The 19,969-nt window shown below is 35.6% G+C and overlaps 1 protein-coding gene across 1 annotated transcript in view; it reads right to left on the bottom strand.

Moving 5' to 3' along the window:
* Window positions 1–2,947: 2,947 nt before the first annotated feature.
* WASL (WASP like actin nucleation promoting factor) overlaps window positions 2,948–19,969 on the bottom strand; it is a 65,331-nt gene continuing 48,309 nt past the window's right edge. The window contains 5 exon segments of the mRNA XM_028489796.2: window positions 2,948–4,184; window positions 6,731–6,839; window positions 14,179–14,699; window positions 17,899–17,916; window positions 19,777–19,930. Coding sequence (XP_028345597.2) covers window positions 4,123–4,184; window positions 6,731–6,839; window positions 14,179–14,699; window positions 17,899–17,916; window positions 19,777–19,930 — 864 coding nt within the window. The 3' untranslated portion in view covers window positions 2,948–4,122.

Below are 19,969 nucleotides of genomic sequence, written 5' to 3'. Positions count from 1 at the left end.
AATTCATAGACTTTAGGCCTTGATGAAAATCCTCACATATCTAGCAATAACTAAGATAAAACTGAATTTAGGTCAGGACACGCCAACCAATTCAAGGCAGAAAATGCCAACATGACACTTGGAAATTCAAGTTCCATAACGCAATCTGATATTTGCTAAAACTGTACTTCTTCTTAAATAAAAAAATTTTTTAAATCCCTAAATTTTTTTGGTTAAAAAATTAAGGGGCTACTTCGAATTTACAAATTCCCCAATACACAAAACATCTAAGCCAGAAACCACCCATTAGCTTCTGTTAGATTTTACTCAAAATAATTGTTATTCATATCTTGACTTGTCAATCGTGATGGTGGTACACATGACCAGTTTAGATTTACACTGGACTTGTGTAAAAAGTAATACTATATGTGTATCAATAGTTAGTATGGCCATTGGTATATATTAAAAAATGTTTTTTTAAGCTATGGTTGATTTATCTAGATTTTGTTATAAAGCCAAAATTTGCAATGGGTTCCCTCATGGCAAGGGAGGATACCATGTATCACATATAGAAGTAAAGGCAGTCTTAGTATTAACTGCAAAGTAAGTTCCCCATCATATTCATAACAGCCAAGTTATTACTTCTTTCCAGGGGCTTCACTAAAAGCAAAGTTAAAAGAAAACAATCTATGAATAAAAGAACAAGTGATTACAGAGTATGCTGTGTTTTGGAGGTATGATGTGACAATGTCAATAAGATAGGTGTGCAAAATAAAATTTCTCAACTTTTCCATAAGTAATTTTCTACTGTACTATAAATAGGCCTTATCTCTACAGCTGTCCTTTAAGAACTCCATTTCTAAAGCAGAGTAAGTTGTTTCAGGAATTTCTTCACTGATTAGATTAATACAATGCGACAAGAGCAATTCTGAGGCACTTCCCTCTTTAAAAAAATTTTTAAGAAACAAAATTTGTAATAGGACATATCATCATGGAAATATTTAAATCTGACTCATGCTCTTAGAAGGCATTTTGTAGCATCCTACATGCTGGATTCCGTAACTCAGTTTAATCTTCAGACACCCACTTGTGCCAGGGCCAGCAGAACAGAAAATTCTATTTATCAAAAACTGAATTTCCTATTTAAAAGGAAGCACCATCTTTGATACCATTTATTAAAAGCTATTTAAGTCCCACATGAACTTTATACTTGGTTTCTACTGCAACTACCAGTACACTCCACTATCACTCTGATTTAGGAAACTGCAACACTCTCGGTGTGTGAGAGTTCTGGTTTGACCTTGCAATGTGAATGCTCTGTGTACCACAGCAGTGGCTCTCAGGGTAACAGCTGAGCAGCCGTCACGTTTCCCAGAACAGGGTGTAACATTCTTTTGCTCACCATGTTTATTTAATGGCGCGCTCCAACTCTCAGGGCATGCAGCCGGCTAAAAGTTTCAAACCTTATCGTTCACTGCTATGAACCCGTTACTATACAGTTTAAGATTTTTTACCCATTTTAATCTCTTGACAATAAACAAATAAGAAACACACTATTTTATACTATTTGGGTCAAATTAATTTTATTATGCTCCATGATGAATTGCCACCAGTGCAACATCCTATTCACTATACATTTCAAAAAAATATTTCACATACTAAACAAAATTTCGGTTGATAAATGGAAGTGAATGATTGAGAGTCTTTATGAATCTCATACATACAGCATGTGGCTAGCTGAAACTGTCTATCACGTAGCATTGATATAAAAAGCCTCATGCTAGTTTGTTAAAGGCGAAGGCTGTCAGACAATCATTTAGCTGGAGCGCACGTGGGAGGCTCTCAGGCAGTGCACAGGTGTAGTGCTGTCCACGACGCAAGGCAGTGGGGGACTGAAACATGCAACCTTTACGTCTAAAGTGGATTTAGTCTTCGTGGCTGGACGGAGCTCCACAGCTGCTGTGTTTCAACCAATAGCGACTCAGACTTTGTGCAACAACAACAAACAACAACAACAAAGTCTTTTACTTTTCCTTTAAGAAGGAAGAATACACTCGATTATCACTGGCAAATTTTATACCCACCTGACGTGTTTCAAATTGTGTTTCCAATTCAAAGAATTGATACCCTCTGCTCAGAGCAGCTCCTGATAAACCTTTATCATAACAAAGTCAGCAGGGAAACCCTGAATTCCTTGCCCCAAAGGTAACAGAGATCTTAAATTGGCATTACTTTAAAGATATTTCTAAGATATTTTAAAAATTCTGTATAATGTCTAAAACAAAAGAAAGGAACACGTTTATTATTACTTAAAATAATTACAATGTTCTATTTACCATTTGCACAAATTTCTAATTTTACTGGTTAGTAGTTGTCCAGCCTCATCCACACCAGACCCACAGAGCTCAAGCCACAATAAAAATGAGAGTAAGCAGAAAAAGGCTTCCAGCAGCAGAGGGCACTGTTTTTGCAAGAAACAAAAAGTCTAGAGTCTTTCCCACGTTTCTTAAATTATTCCTGCAAGGTAGGTAACATTCTTTGAATAACTTAACTGTTTTACTGCACCACTTACTGCTTTCAGCAACAAAACCTTTTAAATTATTTCTCATGATAACTAGATGCATGATCACTAGAGATTATGTGATAACTGGTTAAAATTCAAGCCACATCTTGCAGGTCCAGCCTGTCAAGATCACGCCAACACTAGATTTTGGTCGGTACAATTATAGACAGCTTAAATTTTAGTTGGATATTGTGACTATAGTAATGAAATACATTTGGAACTACATTCTGCGTTATGACTCAATGTGAGAAAAATACGTGTCTGTATGTAAATCAGATAATTTTTCTACCTAAAATTTAAAGTAGGTAGGTATGATAATTAACGCTATAAATATGAAACAACCACCTTTAGGCAGACTAGTGTATTGTAGAGAGGCATCGTATCATTTAGCATACATAACAAATGTGCAGGTTGTAAAGTTTTATTTGTTTTTTGTTTTTTTTTTTTAAATCTGTCATTCAGTTTTGTATTTCAAGAAATTTGACACTGGGACCACCAATCTTTTAAGAAAAATGTAACCCTTCACCTGACATTTGACAAAAATCTTGAGAAATTATCACACTTTAAAAAAACAGCATAATAGTTTCATCATTACAGTGTATACCTTTGCCAAATAGGTAAGATTTTTATGTCTGGTATTTCTGAATACCTCAATCCATAGAGACTGCAAAATAAAAATACTTAATTCCACACCACTTTTATGATGTTCTGATTTTTACAGTATACTTAACCAAATATGGAAGTAACCACAATGTATAGCCTCCTTCAGTTCATGTACAACGAAATTATCTCTAAGATCCCCAAACCTCAACAACTTTTGTTTCAGAATAGTACCAAAAATATTTTTAAAATTTTTGCCTAAAAGAGCCTGCCACATTTGCTATAGCACAAAAATAACTTCAGTCAAGCACAGGTATGCAAGGGCTCCTTATGATTCCAGCCTCCAAATACCACATCTGTACAGTAACAGGCAATATTGCTGTAAGAGGTGTGTTACTCATTTTCCCGACTAGCATCTCTGTAGTGATTTTACATAGCGCATATTGCTAAAATTTGAGAAACTGCATCAGTGCAGTGATGTCTAGAGAACTGTGCAATGTATCAGCTTCAACATTCATGTGGCATGTGTTCAAAATGAAGGGGCTAAATAAAGTTTGCCATCACTTAAAAAAGAATGTAGTGCTATACTAGATTTTAATAAGAAAATTTAGGTACAGAAAAAGTAGGGTATGAAAATAGTGTTTTCCTTCTGGCATTATAACTAAATTACATTAAGGTTTTTGTCAGTCTCACATATAATATTTAAACTCCCTTGTTGATGGAATGGGAAATATTCACAAATTAAGTGAGCATCCTGGTGTAAACGTGCACACAGTAACAGGGAGTAGCTTTGCAGAGGATTATGACAAACCCTTACAGATTAAATGAGGTATTGCACAGATTAATAAAAAAAAGCAAAAAAGGCAACAAAAATATACAGCAAATTGGTAGAACATTTACATGATAATTTTACAGAATCCATAGACAGAAAGCAGTGTTTATTAGTATTTCACCTTAAAAATATATATATAATATATAGATCAGTCTTCCCATTCATCATCATCCTCAAAATCTTCTTCATCATCTTCATCCTCATCTTCATCTAGAAGAGAATCATTAATACAAACAATTAAAACATATGTATAAATAAAATGACATTTCATAATTCTTAGGGGACTTCTCTAGTTATTCAGCTTCTAAAACACAAACCTGGAGGAATCTAGTTACTAAAATGGTTTAAAATGAATCAATAAAATACATCTAAAGAGTATCTGATAGTGAGCTGAAGATTAGAACATGACTAAGAAGACTTGGGTTCTAGTCCCTGAGTATCTATGTAACCAGTTTCAACCTGTGTTTCTTTATGTGTAAAATCACATTTGAGTTGATCTCTCTGAATTTTAGGCTCACATATTGCAAATCCAACAAAGGCCCCTTCAATGACTGTCTTTAAAGAAAAGTTGTAAAAAATATAACCAGCACATTGTTTGGCTACCAATTTCAATTATAATTCCAGTGACAGGTGGGAACCGCATCAGCACTAAGCCATAAAGGAAACGGAGTAGGCAGTCCCAATACCTAATCTCCTTTTCTACCTCCGATTCTCCCTTGAACCCACTGACACCGCTCTTTCCGGGTCACCAAGGACCTACCGTCGCTAAAGCTCAAGCTCAATTCTCTGTTCTCATTTTCCTGACCCATCATACCTGCCTGACCCAGATGATCACTCCATCCTCCTTCAAACACTTCTTCACCTGACTTCTAAGATACCACACTCTCCAGTGCTGCGAACTCATTAGACCTTCTCTTCTCCATTTATACCCACTTTGGATGATCTCATCCAGTTCCATAACTTTAAATACCATGTATATCTTAATGACATGCAAATTTATATTAACCGTTCACATCTCTCCCCTGAATTCCAGACTCACAACCAAATGTCTACTCAATATCTACTTTTAATTTTTTAATAAGTATCTCAAATTTAATATGTACAGAATCAAATTCCTAATCTTTCAAACTTGCCACTCCTGAATCTTTCCCACTCTGTTAATGAAAATTTCACTCTTTCAGCTGCTCAGTTCAAAAACCTCAGCGTTATCCATCACTCCTTTTTTTCCAAACCTCACTTCCAGTCCATCAGCAAACCCAATGACCTTCACATTCAAAGTATAACTGGTATCCAACCACTTCTCAGGTGCTACCAACCTGATTCAAACCTGCATCATCTCTAGCTTGGATCACTGCCACTCCTCCGCTAAGAACCTTCCAGTGGCTTCCGTCACATTCATGGCTTCCAAAGCCTAACTCCTGGCCCCTGCCACCTCTCATACTACACTCCTTATTCCTCTTTCCCTTGCTCTCTTATTCCAGCCCTACTGACCTTGGATGGCATTGTTCCTCAACCTCAGGAACTCTGTACTAGCTGTACACACTTTCCTGTTTTCTACATGGTTTACTCCCTGAGCTCCGTCTGGTCTTTTCTCAAATGACATCTTAGGTAGGCCTCATTATCCTATTTCAAAATGAACTTCCCTCTCACGGCCTGTTAGTCCTTATATTTCCCTTTTCTGCTGAATTTCTGTCCTTAGTACATATCACCATTTAATAGACATATTTTCTCATTTGTTTTATTTATTGTCTCTCCCTTTTTCACTAGAATGCATGCTCCATGAAGGCAGGAATTTTTGTTGTTTTTTTATTTTATTATTATTCCACAATAAATATTTGTGGACTGAATTAACCTATCCTATCTTTTTAACACGGTATGGAAATAAAAATGCCTATTTAAGAAAAACAAATGTTGCTAAAAGATCTTAGATACCCACATCCTTAAGGAGAAAGAAAGAGAAGGAAAATAACATTTACTGAACACCTACTATGTGCTAGGCAATCTGCTGGTTAGTTGCATATTAGTTTACTTACTGTTCATATCAATCATCTGATTTATGAATTCTCTCCATGTAACAAATTGGAGAATTGAGGTCCACCACAGGGAGTAAGTAATAGATTTAATAAGAACAAAGATCTGCTTCTAGTACCTCATGCTCTCCAGTAAACCTCAACCATCACATCTGCAAAACCCATATTTTTTCTCTCTTTTAAAAGTGATATTCATTTACGTCGTGGTATGCATATGTTTAATAACCTCAAGTAAGTACTAGTTTATTCAAATAAACCTTTTAGGAAAAAACAAAAAAGAGGAAACAAAAAACTTTAGGATTCTTTACTAAACCCTAGAAACAGTATAAATTATCTCCTTTCTCAGCCCCAACTCTTGCAAATCAGGGAAACCTAAATTTCTTATGTCACAAGAATGTCACAGGAATGAGATTCAGGACTCTCCAGCCTTGTTTACAAGTTGTTTGCCAGGCATTCTATTAGTATTTCTGGTTTAGGAAACAAAACTGTCATTTTGCTAAAGTTGTTCTTCCAATTTATGGTTATGACAGTGGTGTCTTGACATCCATTAAGCTTCAAATAGACTAGTCACAGTTGCAACAACCTAAAATGTATCCTAGAACCTACATCAATAAGTTATTCAATAGCAGGGAAAAATCTAGCAAAGACTGTGACACAGAATAAAAAGAGAAGCAGAACTTCAAATATTCAAATTTGTTAAATATATATATACACATGCAAATATACCTGAAGAATGAATGGCTTTGCTCCTTTTCTGCATCACTTCCATTAATGCACCTACAATTCCTGAAGTGGGTGCAGGTGTCGGTGGTGTAGACTCTTGGCCATCAGATACCTTGGAAAGGAAAATCAGCAAAATTTAGTAACACATCCTTAGCAACAAATCTCTGTCTCCAGAAAATCTTTCTCTCTTAGAATCACTTTATTATTTTAAAACAAAAAAAGCAAACAATCAAGCCCAGAATAGGATTAACAAAATTAAGAAGAAAAAAACCTGCTGCCTTAAAAGAATTCTCCAAGATACATTTCCCCTCCTTAATGTATAAGCCATTAATACATTTCCAAATTTAATGCAACAGTCAAACTTTTTCCTAAATAATACTTGCCCTTACAGCTGGGTTACTTCTGTTCATTCTAGTACACAAAGCCTTGGCTGATGAGAAACTTTAAGACGATTATCAAGGACATCATTTTACAAAACTAAGGTAGTATTTAAATTCCTAGACTTATTAGAGGAGAAGAACATTTTAGGATTTCTAAGAGCAATTAAAGAGACTTATGGTTTCCTAGAAAAACTCAGCTTTACTAATAGGCTTTATAACTTTAAATATTATACTTAATATAAAGTTATAATGTAAATATGTACAATATATAATATATATACTAGAATACAAAATGAACCTTCCTTCTCATATCATGTAACTTTTCGTTAAGGAGATCAGATGCGTAGCTTTCAAAATGTACCTCACGAGGCAACTAACTATCCCTAACTAAAGTACTTTACCTAATATGAACTACATTTGGGGGAAAAAAATCAATATCAAAGGGTCTCATTAAAATCTAATTTCTATATAAAATAATCCCTGGGCTTCCCTGGTGGTGCGGTGCTTGGGAGTCCGCCTGCCGATGCAGGGGACACGGGTTCGTGCCCCGGTCCGGGAAGATCCCACATGCCGCGGAGCGGCTGGGCCCGTAAGCCATGGCCGCTGAGCCTGCGCATCCGGAGCCTGTGCTCTGCAACAGGAGAGGCCACAACAGTGAGAGGCCCGCGTACCGCAAAAAAAAAAAAAAAAAAAAAAAATCCCTGATTCTGACACTCATTAAAAAAGAGACTACAGTAAGTCTGTAGAGATTTAGGAAAAAAAAAAATACAATTTAGAAACTATTGCTGTATGTGCACTCTAACTAAAATGAGCAGTCGTTTATACAAAATAGTCATTTTGTTAAATTTGTCCCTGGACTTATATTATCCACAGAATGGTATGATATTGGTATAATTAAAAATGAAATAGCACAGCTATACTAAATAATCTCACACACACACACACACAGCTGACCCTTGAACAACACGAGTTTGAACTGCATGGGTCCCCTTATATGCAGATTATTTTCAACAAATATATTGGAAAACTTTTTAATGATTTGCTACATTTGAAAAAACTTACAGATGAATCACACTGCCTAGAAATATGGAAAAAATTAAGAAAAAGATATGTCATGAATGCATAAAACATAGATACACATCTATTTTATCATTTACTACCATAAAATATACACAAATCTATTATAAAAAGATAGACTTTATTAAAGCTTATACACAGACTGCACACGGCCCCATTCCCTGTTGAGAGAAATGTAAACAAACGTAAAGATGCAGTTTTAAATCATAACTTCATAAGATTAACTGTAGTGCACATTGTACTACTGTAATAATTTTGTACCCACCTCCTATTGCTATTTCAGTACGCTCAAGTGTTGAGAGTATACGCTTAAAACTCCCTGTGATGTTATTAGTGTGAGCAGTTTGTCCCTCCAATAAATTGTGTATCACAGTAAAAAGTGATCTCTCGCAGTTCTCATGTATTTTTCATTGTATTTAGTGCAATACTGCAAACCTTGACCAAAACCACGGGACCCATACGAAGCACCACTAGTAATGCTGGAAGCGCTCGCAAGAAGCGGAGAAAAGTCATGACATTACAAGAAAAAGCGGAATTGTGTGATATATATTGTAGATTGAGGTCTGCAGCTGTAGCTGCCCACCGTTTCAAGATAAATGAATCCAGCATTAAGGACCATAATAAAAAAAAAGAACAAGAAATTCATGAAACCATCGCTGCAGCTACACCATCAGTGTAAAAACCTTGCACTTTTTGTGAAATAACTTTATATCTCGTATTGAAATGCAGCTTCCATGTGGATGCAGGATTCCTATAAGAAAGGCATACCTATAGACTCTAATGATTTGAGAAAAAGTGAAGTCATTATATGACAACTTAAATGAAAAGGAAGGTGAAGGATCTAAAGCTGGAAAATTTAATGCCAGCAAAGGACGATTTGATAATTTTAGAAAGAGGTTTGGCTTTAAAAATGTGAAGATAACAGGAAAAGCAGCTTCTGCTGACCAAGAGGCAGCAGAGGAGTTCCCAGATGCCATTAAGGAAATAATAGAGGAGAAAGGATATCTGCCTGAATAGGTTTTAAACGTAGACGAAAGTGTCCTAGAAGTGCCCTGGAAGAAAAATGCCACAAAGGACATTTATAAGTAAGGAAGAGAAGCAAGCACCAGGATTGAGGAGGGATAGGTTAACTCTGCTGTTCTGTGCAAATGCAGTCAGGTTTACGATCAAGACTGCCCTTATCTATAAATTTGCTAACTCTTATTGAAGGGAAAAAATAAACACCAGCTGCCAGTCTTCTGGTTAGATGACAAAAAGGCCTGGACAAGGAGAACCCTTTTTCTGAATTGGTTTCATCAATGCTTTGTCCCTGAAGTTAGGAGGTGCCTTGCCAGTAGGGGACCACCTTATAAAGTTCTTTTGATATTGGAGAGTGCCCAGGCCACCCAGAACCCCATGACTTCAACACCACAGTGGTCTACTTGCCCCCAACACAACATCTCTAATTCAGCCTCTAGATCAGGAGGTCATAAAGACCTTTAAGGATCATTACACGTGGTACTCTATGTTAAGAACTGTCAACTATAGAAGAGAACTCCGAGAGAGAGAACATCATGAAAGTCTGGAAGGATTACATCATTGAAGATGCCATTGTTCTTACAGAAAAAGCGGTGAAAGACATCAAGCCCGGAACAATAAATTCCTGCTGGAGAAACTGTGCCCAGATGTTCTATATGACGTCATAGGATTTACAACAGAGCCAAGCAAGGAAATCATGAAAGAGATCATTGATATGGCAAAAAAGGTGGCGGGGGGTGGTGGCAGTGGTGGTGAAGAGTTTCAAGATATGGATCTTGGAGAAATAAAAGAGCTAACAGACACCACACCAGAAAAATTAACAGAAGATGACTTGATGGAGATGAGTGTTTCCAAACCAGTGCCAGACGATGATAAAGAAAATGTAGAAGAAGCAGTGCCAGGAAAACAAATTGACATCAGACAATCTGGCAGAAAGAAGGGTTCTCGGATTATTCAAGACTGCATTTGACTTCTTTTACAACAGGGACCCTTCTATGATATGGGTACTAAAACTAAAACAAAGGAAATTATTGGGTTGGCCAAAAAGTTCCTTTGGTTTTCAAGTAAAAATAAAAGACACATTTTTCATTTTCACCAAGCACTTTAGTGAACAATGTAGTCACCCATTTGTTCTACTATCTTCTGCCACTTTTCAGGCAACATCATAACTCCATCTTCTAAAAACTTTTTATCTTTTCGAGCAAAGAACTGTCCCAGGTGCCTTTTATAGTCTTCCAGGGAATTGAAATTTTTTTCATTAAAAAAATTCTGTGAAGACCGAAATAAATGGAAATCTGAAGGTGCAATGTCTGGTGAATATGGAGGATGAATCAGAACTTCCCAGCCAAGCTGTAACAGTTTTTGCCTGGTCATCAAAGAAACATGCAATCTTGCATTATCCTGATGGAAGATGATGCGTTTTCTGTTGACTTAATTCCAGATGCGTTCGTCAAGGGCTGATTTCAGTTGGTCTAACTGGGAGCAGCACTTGCTGGAATTAATTGTTTGGTTTTCTGGAAGGAGCTCATAATCAAGGACTCCCTTCCAATCCCACCATATACACAACATCACCTTCTCTGGACGAAGACCGGCCTTTGGTGTGGTTGGTGGTGGTTCATTTCGCTTGCCCCACGATCTCTTCCATTCCACATTATTGTACAGTATCCACTTTTCACTGCCCATCACAATTTGTTTGAAAAACGGAATATTTTCGTTATGTTTCAGTAAAGAATTGCATGTGGAAATACGGTCAAGAAGGTTTTTTTCGCTTAACTTATGTTGAACCCAAACATCAAAGCGATGAACATAAACCAAGCTGGTGCAAATGATTTTCAACACTTGATTTGGATATTTTGAGTATGGTGGCTATCTCAAGCACGGTATAACATTGATTTTTCTCAATTAATGTCTTGATTTGATCGCTATCAACTTCAATTGGTCTCCCTGACCGTGGAGCACCATCCAGCATGAAATCTCCAGCACGAAACTTCGCAAACCACTTTTGACACGTTCGATCAGTCACAGAACCTTCTCCATAGGCTGCACAAGTCTTTTTTTACGCTTCGGCTGCGTTTTTACCTTTCTTGAAATAATAAAGCATAATATGCTGAAAATGTTGTTTTTCTTCCATTTTCAATATTAAAATGGCTACACAAAAATTCACCAATTTTTGGTAAGTTTTTTTTTTTTTAATGCACGCTGATATGACAGCTGTCACAATACAATCTAATAAAATTGTTTCGAATGAACTTAAAGACAACTAAAGCACTACTAGAGCCATCTCACGGGAAAAACCGAACAAACTCTTTGGCCAACCCAGTGTGATATAGTTCTATAAAATTAGTGTGCCTGCCTCTCCTGCCTCCCCTTACCCCTCCCTCCACCTCCTCCATTGAGGCCACTCCTGAGACAGCAAGAAAGACCAACACCTCCTTTTCCTCCTCCTCCTCTTCAGCCTACTCAACGTGACGACAACAAGGATGAAGCCCTTTACGATGACCTACTTCCACTTAATGAATAGTAATCATCATGCTGTACAGTTAATAAATTTATCTGTTGTGTATGTGTGTCTCTGTGTGAAAATCTAATAACTATACGGCAAGAACTGTACGAAATATTTTTGTGTCATCATCATCATCACCTAAGTATTCATCATGTAGAAACACTGTGTGTAAGAGGTGAAGTGGATAACCGCTCCTTACGTAGGCATAAGGTGAGCGATATTTAATCTAAAATTAATACTGTGTTAGTTTTCTTACTGTTTTACACCTTTGCTTTTGAAGAACTACATTACCATACAGTATGCCCCTTTCTCTCGTAACTGGAGAAACTGCGTATCTGCCTACCTTCACAGGCAAGTGGTTTTTGAAAAAAAAAATAACAATGTTCCGAATACAGTATTATGAATATGACTGTACTAACGTATGCTATAAACATTTTATAACGATTCATTCACTAGTATATAGGCTAGCTACTGTGAAGCAACCATATCGAATATGCTAGGCTACCATAAAGCAATCATATGGCTGCCTCTCTGTTATCGCTGCATGAATTATTATACCTGTAAATAAATATAAATTTCTCACATTCTTTTCATTTTTGATGTCTACTGTTAGTATTACATATAACATCTACAGTGTTTGTATTATATTAATAGGACAATATTGACCAAATTGATGTAGGTACTAACAGAGAGATTATTCATCTTGTAAACAGATGATGTAAACTTACAGCATGGATAAATACAGTTCAGTACTGTAAATGTATTTTCTCTTCCCTATGATTTTCTTAATAACATTTCCCTTCTCTAGCTTACTTTGTTGTAAGAATACAGTATATAATACATATACAAAATATGTGTTAAATTAACTGTTTATGTTATTGGTAAGGCTTCCAGTCAATAGTAGGCCATTAGTAATTAAGTTCTGGGGAGTCAAAAGTTATACACAGATTTGACTGCTCAGGGGGCTGGCACTCCTAATTCCCATTGCTGTCCAAGGGTCAACTTACGTATCCGAAATTCTAAAGTATATGACCCCATTAAAATCTGCTATTCACCTGGGCTGCGGTCATTTTGACAATAATTCCCCCCACCAACAACTATTCAAAGTTCTTCAACTGCTCCTGAGAAACCTGTAGTCGGAACTAAATAGGGAGAGGGAGCAGAGGTGATTGTTCACAGGCTGATCTAAGTATCATCCTGAATATATATTAAGAAAAGACGTAGACACATTTTAAAGAAGTTTCTTAAATCTGTGCTAGGTTAACGTTTAAATGCTTTCATTCGATTAGCTGTGCTCCCTAGCCATCGTTCTCTTCCTAGCTAAAGCTTCTGAGATTTAGAAAGTTATCATAATTCTCTACACATTGCAAAATCATTTTCAATTAAAATCTCCTTTCAGCTCCATTTACTGCATAGAAAAATCTACCATCCATAACCTGCCTGAAGCCCTGCAGAGCAAATGTTCCTCCTGGAACTGAGAGACCACACATAAAGGCCCAGAAGAAGCATGTGAATGTTAGGCAGGTTAGGCTCTAGGTCAGGGGTCAGGAAACTACTGCCATGGACCAAATCTAGCCTGTCCCGTTTTTGTATAACTTTTTTAAAGCTAAGAATGATTTTTACACATTTTTAAATGGTTGAAAGAAAACAAGAGTATCTGTGATATGTGCAAATTATATGAAATTCAAATTTTAGTGTCCATAAATAAAGCTTTATAGAACACAATCATGCCCATTCACTTATGTGCTGTCTATGGCTGCTGCTTTTGTGGTATAATAGCAGAGGTGAGCAGCTGTAACAGATACCATATGGCCTGCAAGCCTAAAATGTTTACTATCTGGTCCTTTAAAGAAAAAAGTTTGCCAACCTCTGCTCTAGAAGATTAAACAATGACCTCAACCAATTCAGAGAATCCAAAATTATCTGTCACTATAGAAATTCTAATTAGAACTCTTTGAATTTTCTGTGGAGTCTGATTCTCTACTAATCTAAATTTCAGACACAGAAACTTTAAAATATGGTTTAGTTTTCATAAAGTTAAATGGTTTGACTTTCCCAAAATGATTACAATTGGTTTCAACAGGGCTATTTTTACTTCTGTATAGTTTAATAAAGATTTTTCTTTAAATTAAAATTTATTTAAAAGTCTAGAACGACCGATTGCAAACATAGTGCAATATTCTTTATATGAAGTTCTAGAATAGGCAAACTGAACCTATGGTGATAGAAATCAGGTCAGTGATCCTTTCTGAGAAGGAAGAGGCATGAGGGAACTTTCTGGGGTGATATTTTGATACAGAAGTATGGATCACACAGGTAAAGGTATAAACTTATGCATTTTAGGGCATGTAAGGGTTAGAAAAACACACACCAAGAGAAAAAGTAAAAACAAAATTTTTTTCAAATATGTCTTATAATTGCTTTAAAATTCCATTAAGACAGGCAGTCTAAACCGAAAGGAACAGATTACTTACAGATTTCAGCTGAATACCCTGCCGTATCTGGTCTAAAAGCGCATCCCTTCCAGAGCAGGACACCGGTCGACTGTTCTGTTCCACTTTTTTTAGCTGAGCACCCTCTCTGATTTGATCTAAAAGAGCTGCTTTGCTTCCTGCAGAAGTTGGAACTTGATGGTCACCATCGGAAGGGAGGCCGGGGGGAGGTGGCGGTCCCGGCGGCGGGGGAGGTGGAGGCGGCGGGGGCGGTGCCGTCGGCCCCGCCACCGACATTGGTGGAGGAGGTGGCGGCGGCCCGGAAGGCGCTGAGGAGGGAAGGGCTGGAGGAGGGGGGGGGTACATCCTGTTTGGCGGTGGCGGAGGCACCCCGACACCTGGCCTGGACGGAGGCGGCGGTGGCGGCGCAGCCGAGGGAGCTCTTGAAGGGGGCGGGGGAGGAGCCCCTCTTCCCCGGGCAGGAGGGGGAGGAGGGCCCGAGCTGTGTGGAGGCGGCGGGGGAGGAGGCGGCCCTCCCCGGGATGGTGGTGGAGGCGGTGGTGCTGAAATGAAAACAGAAAAAAAGAAAAGCATGCTTTCCGCCCGGTAAACATGATACTGAAAAAGCGGCTCATTTCAACCTGTATTAAAAAAAACCAATATGAGGGGGAAAAAAGAGGCCTCATCTTTGTATGTTACTTTACAAAGATATCTGGGCACAGATGATATCTTACAACTCTGTTTGGGACTACTCGGCCTGAAGATCGCCTTCCCGGTCTATCTTGAAAAAATATTAGCTAAAATAGTAGAATTTAGTTTTAGGAATCACCACCACTTACTTCTCAAGGTAAGGGAATAAACACATTTTTATGTAATAATAATAAAACTATAACAATGATATCAAACATTTTGGGCAATAAGCAACATTTTACATTTTCATAAAAATTAATGGATACCTTCCCTCTTTAAAGAATCAAGTATATTTAGTTGTTTTATAAAATTAATTTACATTCAGAATTAAATAGCTAATGTAGTACAATCTATTAGAATTTATTCAAGTTAATCTGAGCTAAACTCAAATACTTTTTCTTTGACAATGTAAATCTTTGTCACCTAACTTACATTTGTAATTTATAACGTCCTACAGTTTTACATGTATAGAACATATAATATATAATACAAGTTATGTAATAAATATACATTATAGTGATATATAATACAATATATCATGTATATATTGTACTACATTAATAAAAGATGGTCAGCAATTCCAGTGATGGCATTAAGGGAGGCTGGTTGCTCAGCTGAAATGTTCAACTACTTATTCAGGAGACATTAACAAATTAACTGAGAATTTCTAAACACTGTAAAATTAAAGTTATTAATAAAATATTAACATTATCCTGGTAGTAATGACATATACATTCTTATTTTACTTAAGGGAAAGTGTAAGCTAAAATAGAGAAACAAATTCAAAGTAAAAAATTTATTACATTTCTAGAGACATGATTTTACCAACAGCATACACAAACTTACATAATAATGAACTTCATTATTTCTCCGTTCATTTAAAGAGTGACTAGAAAAAATAACTATTTTTAGGAATAAAGAAATCCTAAAATCCATAACAGCTATTTGTATTTACTGGTACAAACTAATATATTATTGATGGATATTTCTACAATCTATATAATAAAAATACCTATCGTACTTTCAAATAATAATAGGCTCAGATGCTCAATAATGCAATGAAACCAGAGAAGAAAAAGCCCCCCTCAGTTCAAAGGAAATCAAACATTATCTTCTGATTTTATTTGGGACAATCATGGGAAATACACTCTAAAATATGTTATCAAATATAGTCATAAACATTAGATGAAATATACGGAAAGGCCAAAACTCACAAGGGTATTGTTTCCTGGCATAGAAACTTTTAAAACTGGAAATAATATATAGCTGCAAACAGGAGAGTCATCCTACTTGGATACAGGCCATCACTGAGGGAAGTTCCTATGATTTACACTCAAGGCATACTGGAGATCTGGGTGTTGCAGCTAAGGTTCACCCAATTTTCTCACCAGATCCAAGGCAAGGAGATTTAAACTTGCTAAAACCAAATTTTTTTCCTAACAGAATTTGTAATAACAGGGTAAAACCAAGAGGATATGGCATATGTATATTATGTATACTCCCTGAATAAGATAGTACATCAAATCCTTCAAGTGGATACAAAGATTTCATTTTAAGCAGCTGAGGTTTACATTTCAAAAAACAATGTTGTCTGAACTAGCATTTTTATGATTTAGTTATTTGTTAATCAAGAGGAAAAGGACCCACTCTATTCTACTACAAAAGGTATTATTAGTCCATCATTTCCTGTGGTTTCACCAAGGACTCTGGAACCATAATCTTTTCTATGTACAATGATGTATCTCTTCAATAGAGAGATTTAAAGTTCTTTTGAACTGGGAATAAGCACATTTATTGGAATAATTTGGGATTCAGCTAATACCCATTCAAAGAGACAGTAAATTATTGTTCAGGCAAAGGGAGAGCCTTAATTGATAGTGAATAAGTTATCAGCTGCACCAAGTTTGGGTACAGCAGAAGTTCAGCATTTCTATTATCTGAAAAGTGAGTGGAAACATCTCTATATTTTCATGAGGAAAACATGTATTACCAACTTTCTATTTTTACAATCTGTATTATGCCTACATAAAAAAAGGAAAGTATGCAAAAGATATGCCATATCCCAAGGTAAAAATGTGAAAGAATTAAAACAGGAGGAGAGGAGAGATAGCGCGTTAGTTAGGTTCATATGCACAAAAATGTCTGCTGAGCAGATCACACACCACTGTGAGAAAGTCTGGCGGCCTACAGATTTTCAAAACTGAGTCACACAAACACCAGAATCAGAATGACAATGATAGTTCTTAGATATTTAATAAATATATAAAGTAAAAAGCATGACACAAAAGTTACAACAAATAAAACTGTTCTTACTATCAAAGCTTAGTTAGAAAAGAAGAAAGACTGAGGCTTATGGAAAAAACCTCGTCTTGATGCTGGCACTATAAAGAAAAGTTGATATACTTAACTTTCAGATCAAATTAATATTAAGAGTAATTGGTAGATAACTCTAGATATTTATTTAAGGGAATTATAAGCAGAAATTGTAAAATAATATAAATATAACTAATATTTAAAAGAAATGTAGTTTTATAGAATTCAGGAAACTATTCTCATGCACTCTCATCAAGATTAAGCAAACCAGGCAAGTATTATTCAACACAAATTTAAATTTATGGCAATACTAACAACTCTCTGAGTAGTCATTTATAACTGCATGTTTGCTTATGTTTAGTCCTCCCCACTGCCCCAAATTAATGTAAAAATGTAAGTATATTTTATGTAGGTTATTGAAATAATGCCAAGTGTGAAAAGCAATCACTAAAAATAAGTATATTAAGTAATAATAAAAACAGTGGTGCTGTTAAGAGGTAATCCACAGAATTTCAAAAAAATTATCTAAATTACAGATGAAATATAAGCTCTGACTCATATAGAAATAAACTTCCTTTTTTACTTTAGCATCTATGTAACATTAGTTACATAGCCCCAAACATTAGTTTGAATAGAAGGCAGAAAACCTTACTGGATGGATGTTAGATTTGGAGGCAGGATAAATGAGTTCTAGCTTCTTTGAAAATAAACACATGCATAATTTAGTACACTGGGCCAAATAACATCCCCCATACATACCACTCCATTGTGGTGGACCTAAGAACAGATTATTAGAAATTAATGGACTTCAAACAATTGCAAAGACAGACACACAAAAAGATACACTGGAAATCACAAGGTCTCCTACTTTTTACAAATTTGATTACATGATTTTACAAAATAAATTTCAAGAGATTTGATTCAAGTTTTACAAAATATATTTTTATGACAACTTCATAAACTTCTCCGCCTCTCATTTTTTTTTCATACTTCTGAACACACTATATGTTTTGCCTAGAAAACATTTCCTTAATAAAAATCATTAATCTGTCTTTTTATTCTTCCTCTAAAAAAATGTACCTTCTATAAAATCAACCTTGGTTGTCTAAAAGGTTTCAAACTGGGAGTTAGATTCCTGAGTATATGAATCTTGAGTATAAGTTCCCAAAGCATGTTTTTTGTAATGCCTGTGAATTTTTTTTGTTTTAGGTAATTTAATTGAGGAAAGACCTTGCCTAATTTGATGTTTTAAAAGCAATTAGAATAAAAAGCAGTAATAATAAAGTTTAAAAAACAAACTCAATCAAGTTAATACAGACAACTCTCAGTTACAGATATTCAGGTGAGAGGGCAGCAGTATGGACTAACAGATGTCAAGAGTATTTATAAACTTATAAATTCAGAGAACTCAGAGAGACCCTGAAAATATTTTGGTATAAGGTGAAGGTGAGTGGTTAACAGTGGAGAAAAAGAGAGTCAAGGAACAAACTAGTGGTCCTCAAGACCTTCCATAATCTGTATACTAACTGTAACTACAACTCATTCTGGCAGCATTAAAAAACAATAATGTTGCTGTGCCCCAGATGTTTTTATTAAAAATCCATAGAATTTGGAAATGTAATCTTTTCATGAAATAAGATAAATTAGCATCATACTAGTTTCAGTGGAACTAGCATTGTATTTCCACAACAGTAATTATGACTGTATACTTGTTTACATACCTGTTGTCACACCAGACTGTAAGATTTCTGAGGGCAGAAACCATACCTTTATATATAAATATCCTGAGTAGAGACCAGTGCTGACATAACAATGTTTACTGAATATATGAATGAGTGAATGAATGAACATCAGCAGTGAAAAAGATACAGGTAAGTCAAATACCTAATTGAAAATGAGTTAAATTCTTCAGAAGAATGCTATGATTAACTGGAGTTTTTGTCTTGCTACACTATCTGTCATGAGTATGCAAAAACTAGGAAGAAGGAAAGTAACCCTAAATGAATAAGGTGGCAAAGAGATAACTGTCATATTAGAAAACTCAGAATTAACTGTATTTGCATTTTATTGTAATAATTATTAAGATATGACCAAAAAACAAGGTGATTTAAATAAAATATCAGATCTTAAAAGGTTGCAAGTCGTTTGTGCTCTCAGGTAGCGAATGACAAACTTTATACTTTAGCCAAGAAAAAAAATGTATTTCAAAATAAATAGATTTTCATTATTTATATTCTGAAAATGCTTATTATACATTACAGAATTCATGATTATATTTAAATTACTACTTCTGAATTGTACTAAAAACAACATTGATAGTGGTCTCTAAGATTCAGTAAGTGAAATATTAAGCAACTATTATTTTTTATTCTAAAACAAATAGCCAGAAGATTTTGTATGAATTTTCATTAATTTAATATAAGACTTTTTAATAATAAGAAAAGCCTTGACAAGTTTTTCAATTATACTGAAATAATGTAAAACACAGTACACTGGGCCGAACTAGTTCTCCATAAATTTGAACATTCTGCTTAAGGAAAGTTCACATGAATGTATGTAGCTGTCGTCCATGAAACTGACCTCAAAAGATTCAAAAGAAAAAATAGATCAGAATGCCTGAATAGAAATAAAAGTTACCTTGCCTTCGTAGTTCATTTTTAACAGCTTCAACACCTCCTGTTTTTTCAATGAAGTCATATATAACTTTTGATGTTTCTCTGTCTTTAAGTTGTGCCTCTGAGATTCCACACAGATCAAAAAGATTCTTCAATTCTGGATCCAAATTATTCAGCTACAACAGACAAAATAACTGCTAACTATAAAACCTATG

The sequence above is a fragment of the Physeter macrocephalus genome, chromosome 5 (genome assembly GCF_002837175.3).
Source record: "Physeter macrocephalus isolate SW-GA chromosome 5, ASM283717v5, whole genome shotgun sequence".
NCBI lineage: Eukaryota > Metazoa > Chordata > Mammalia > Artiodactyla > Physeteridae > Physeter > Physeter macrocephalus.
Note: the sequence above shows the minus strand (reverse complement) of the source record. Positions and strands in the feature narration are given on the sequence as shown.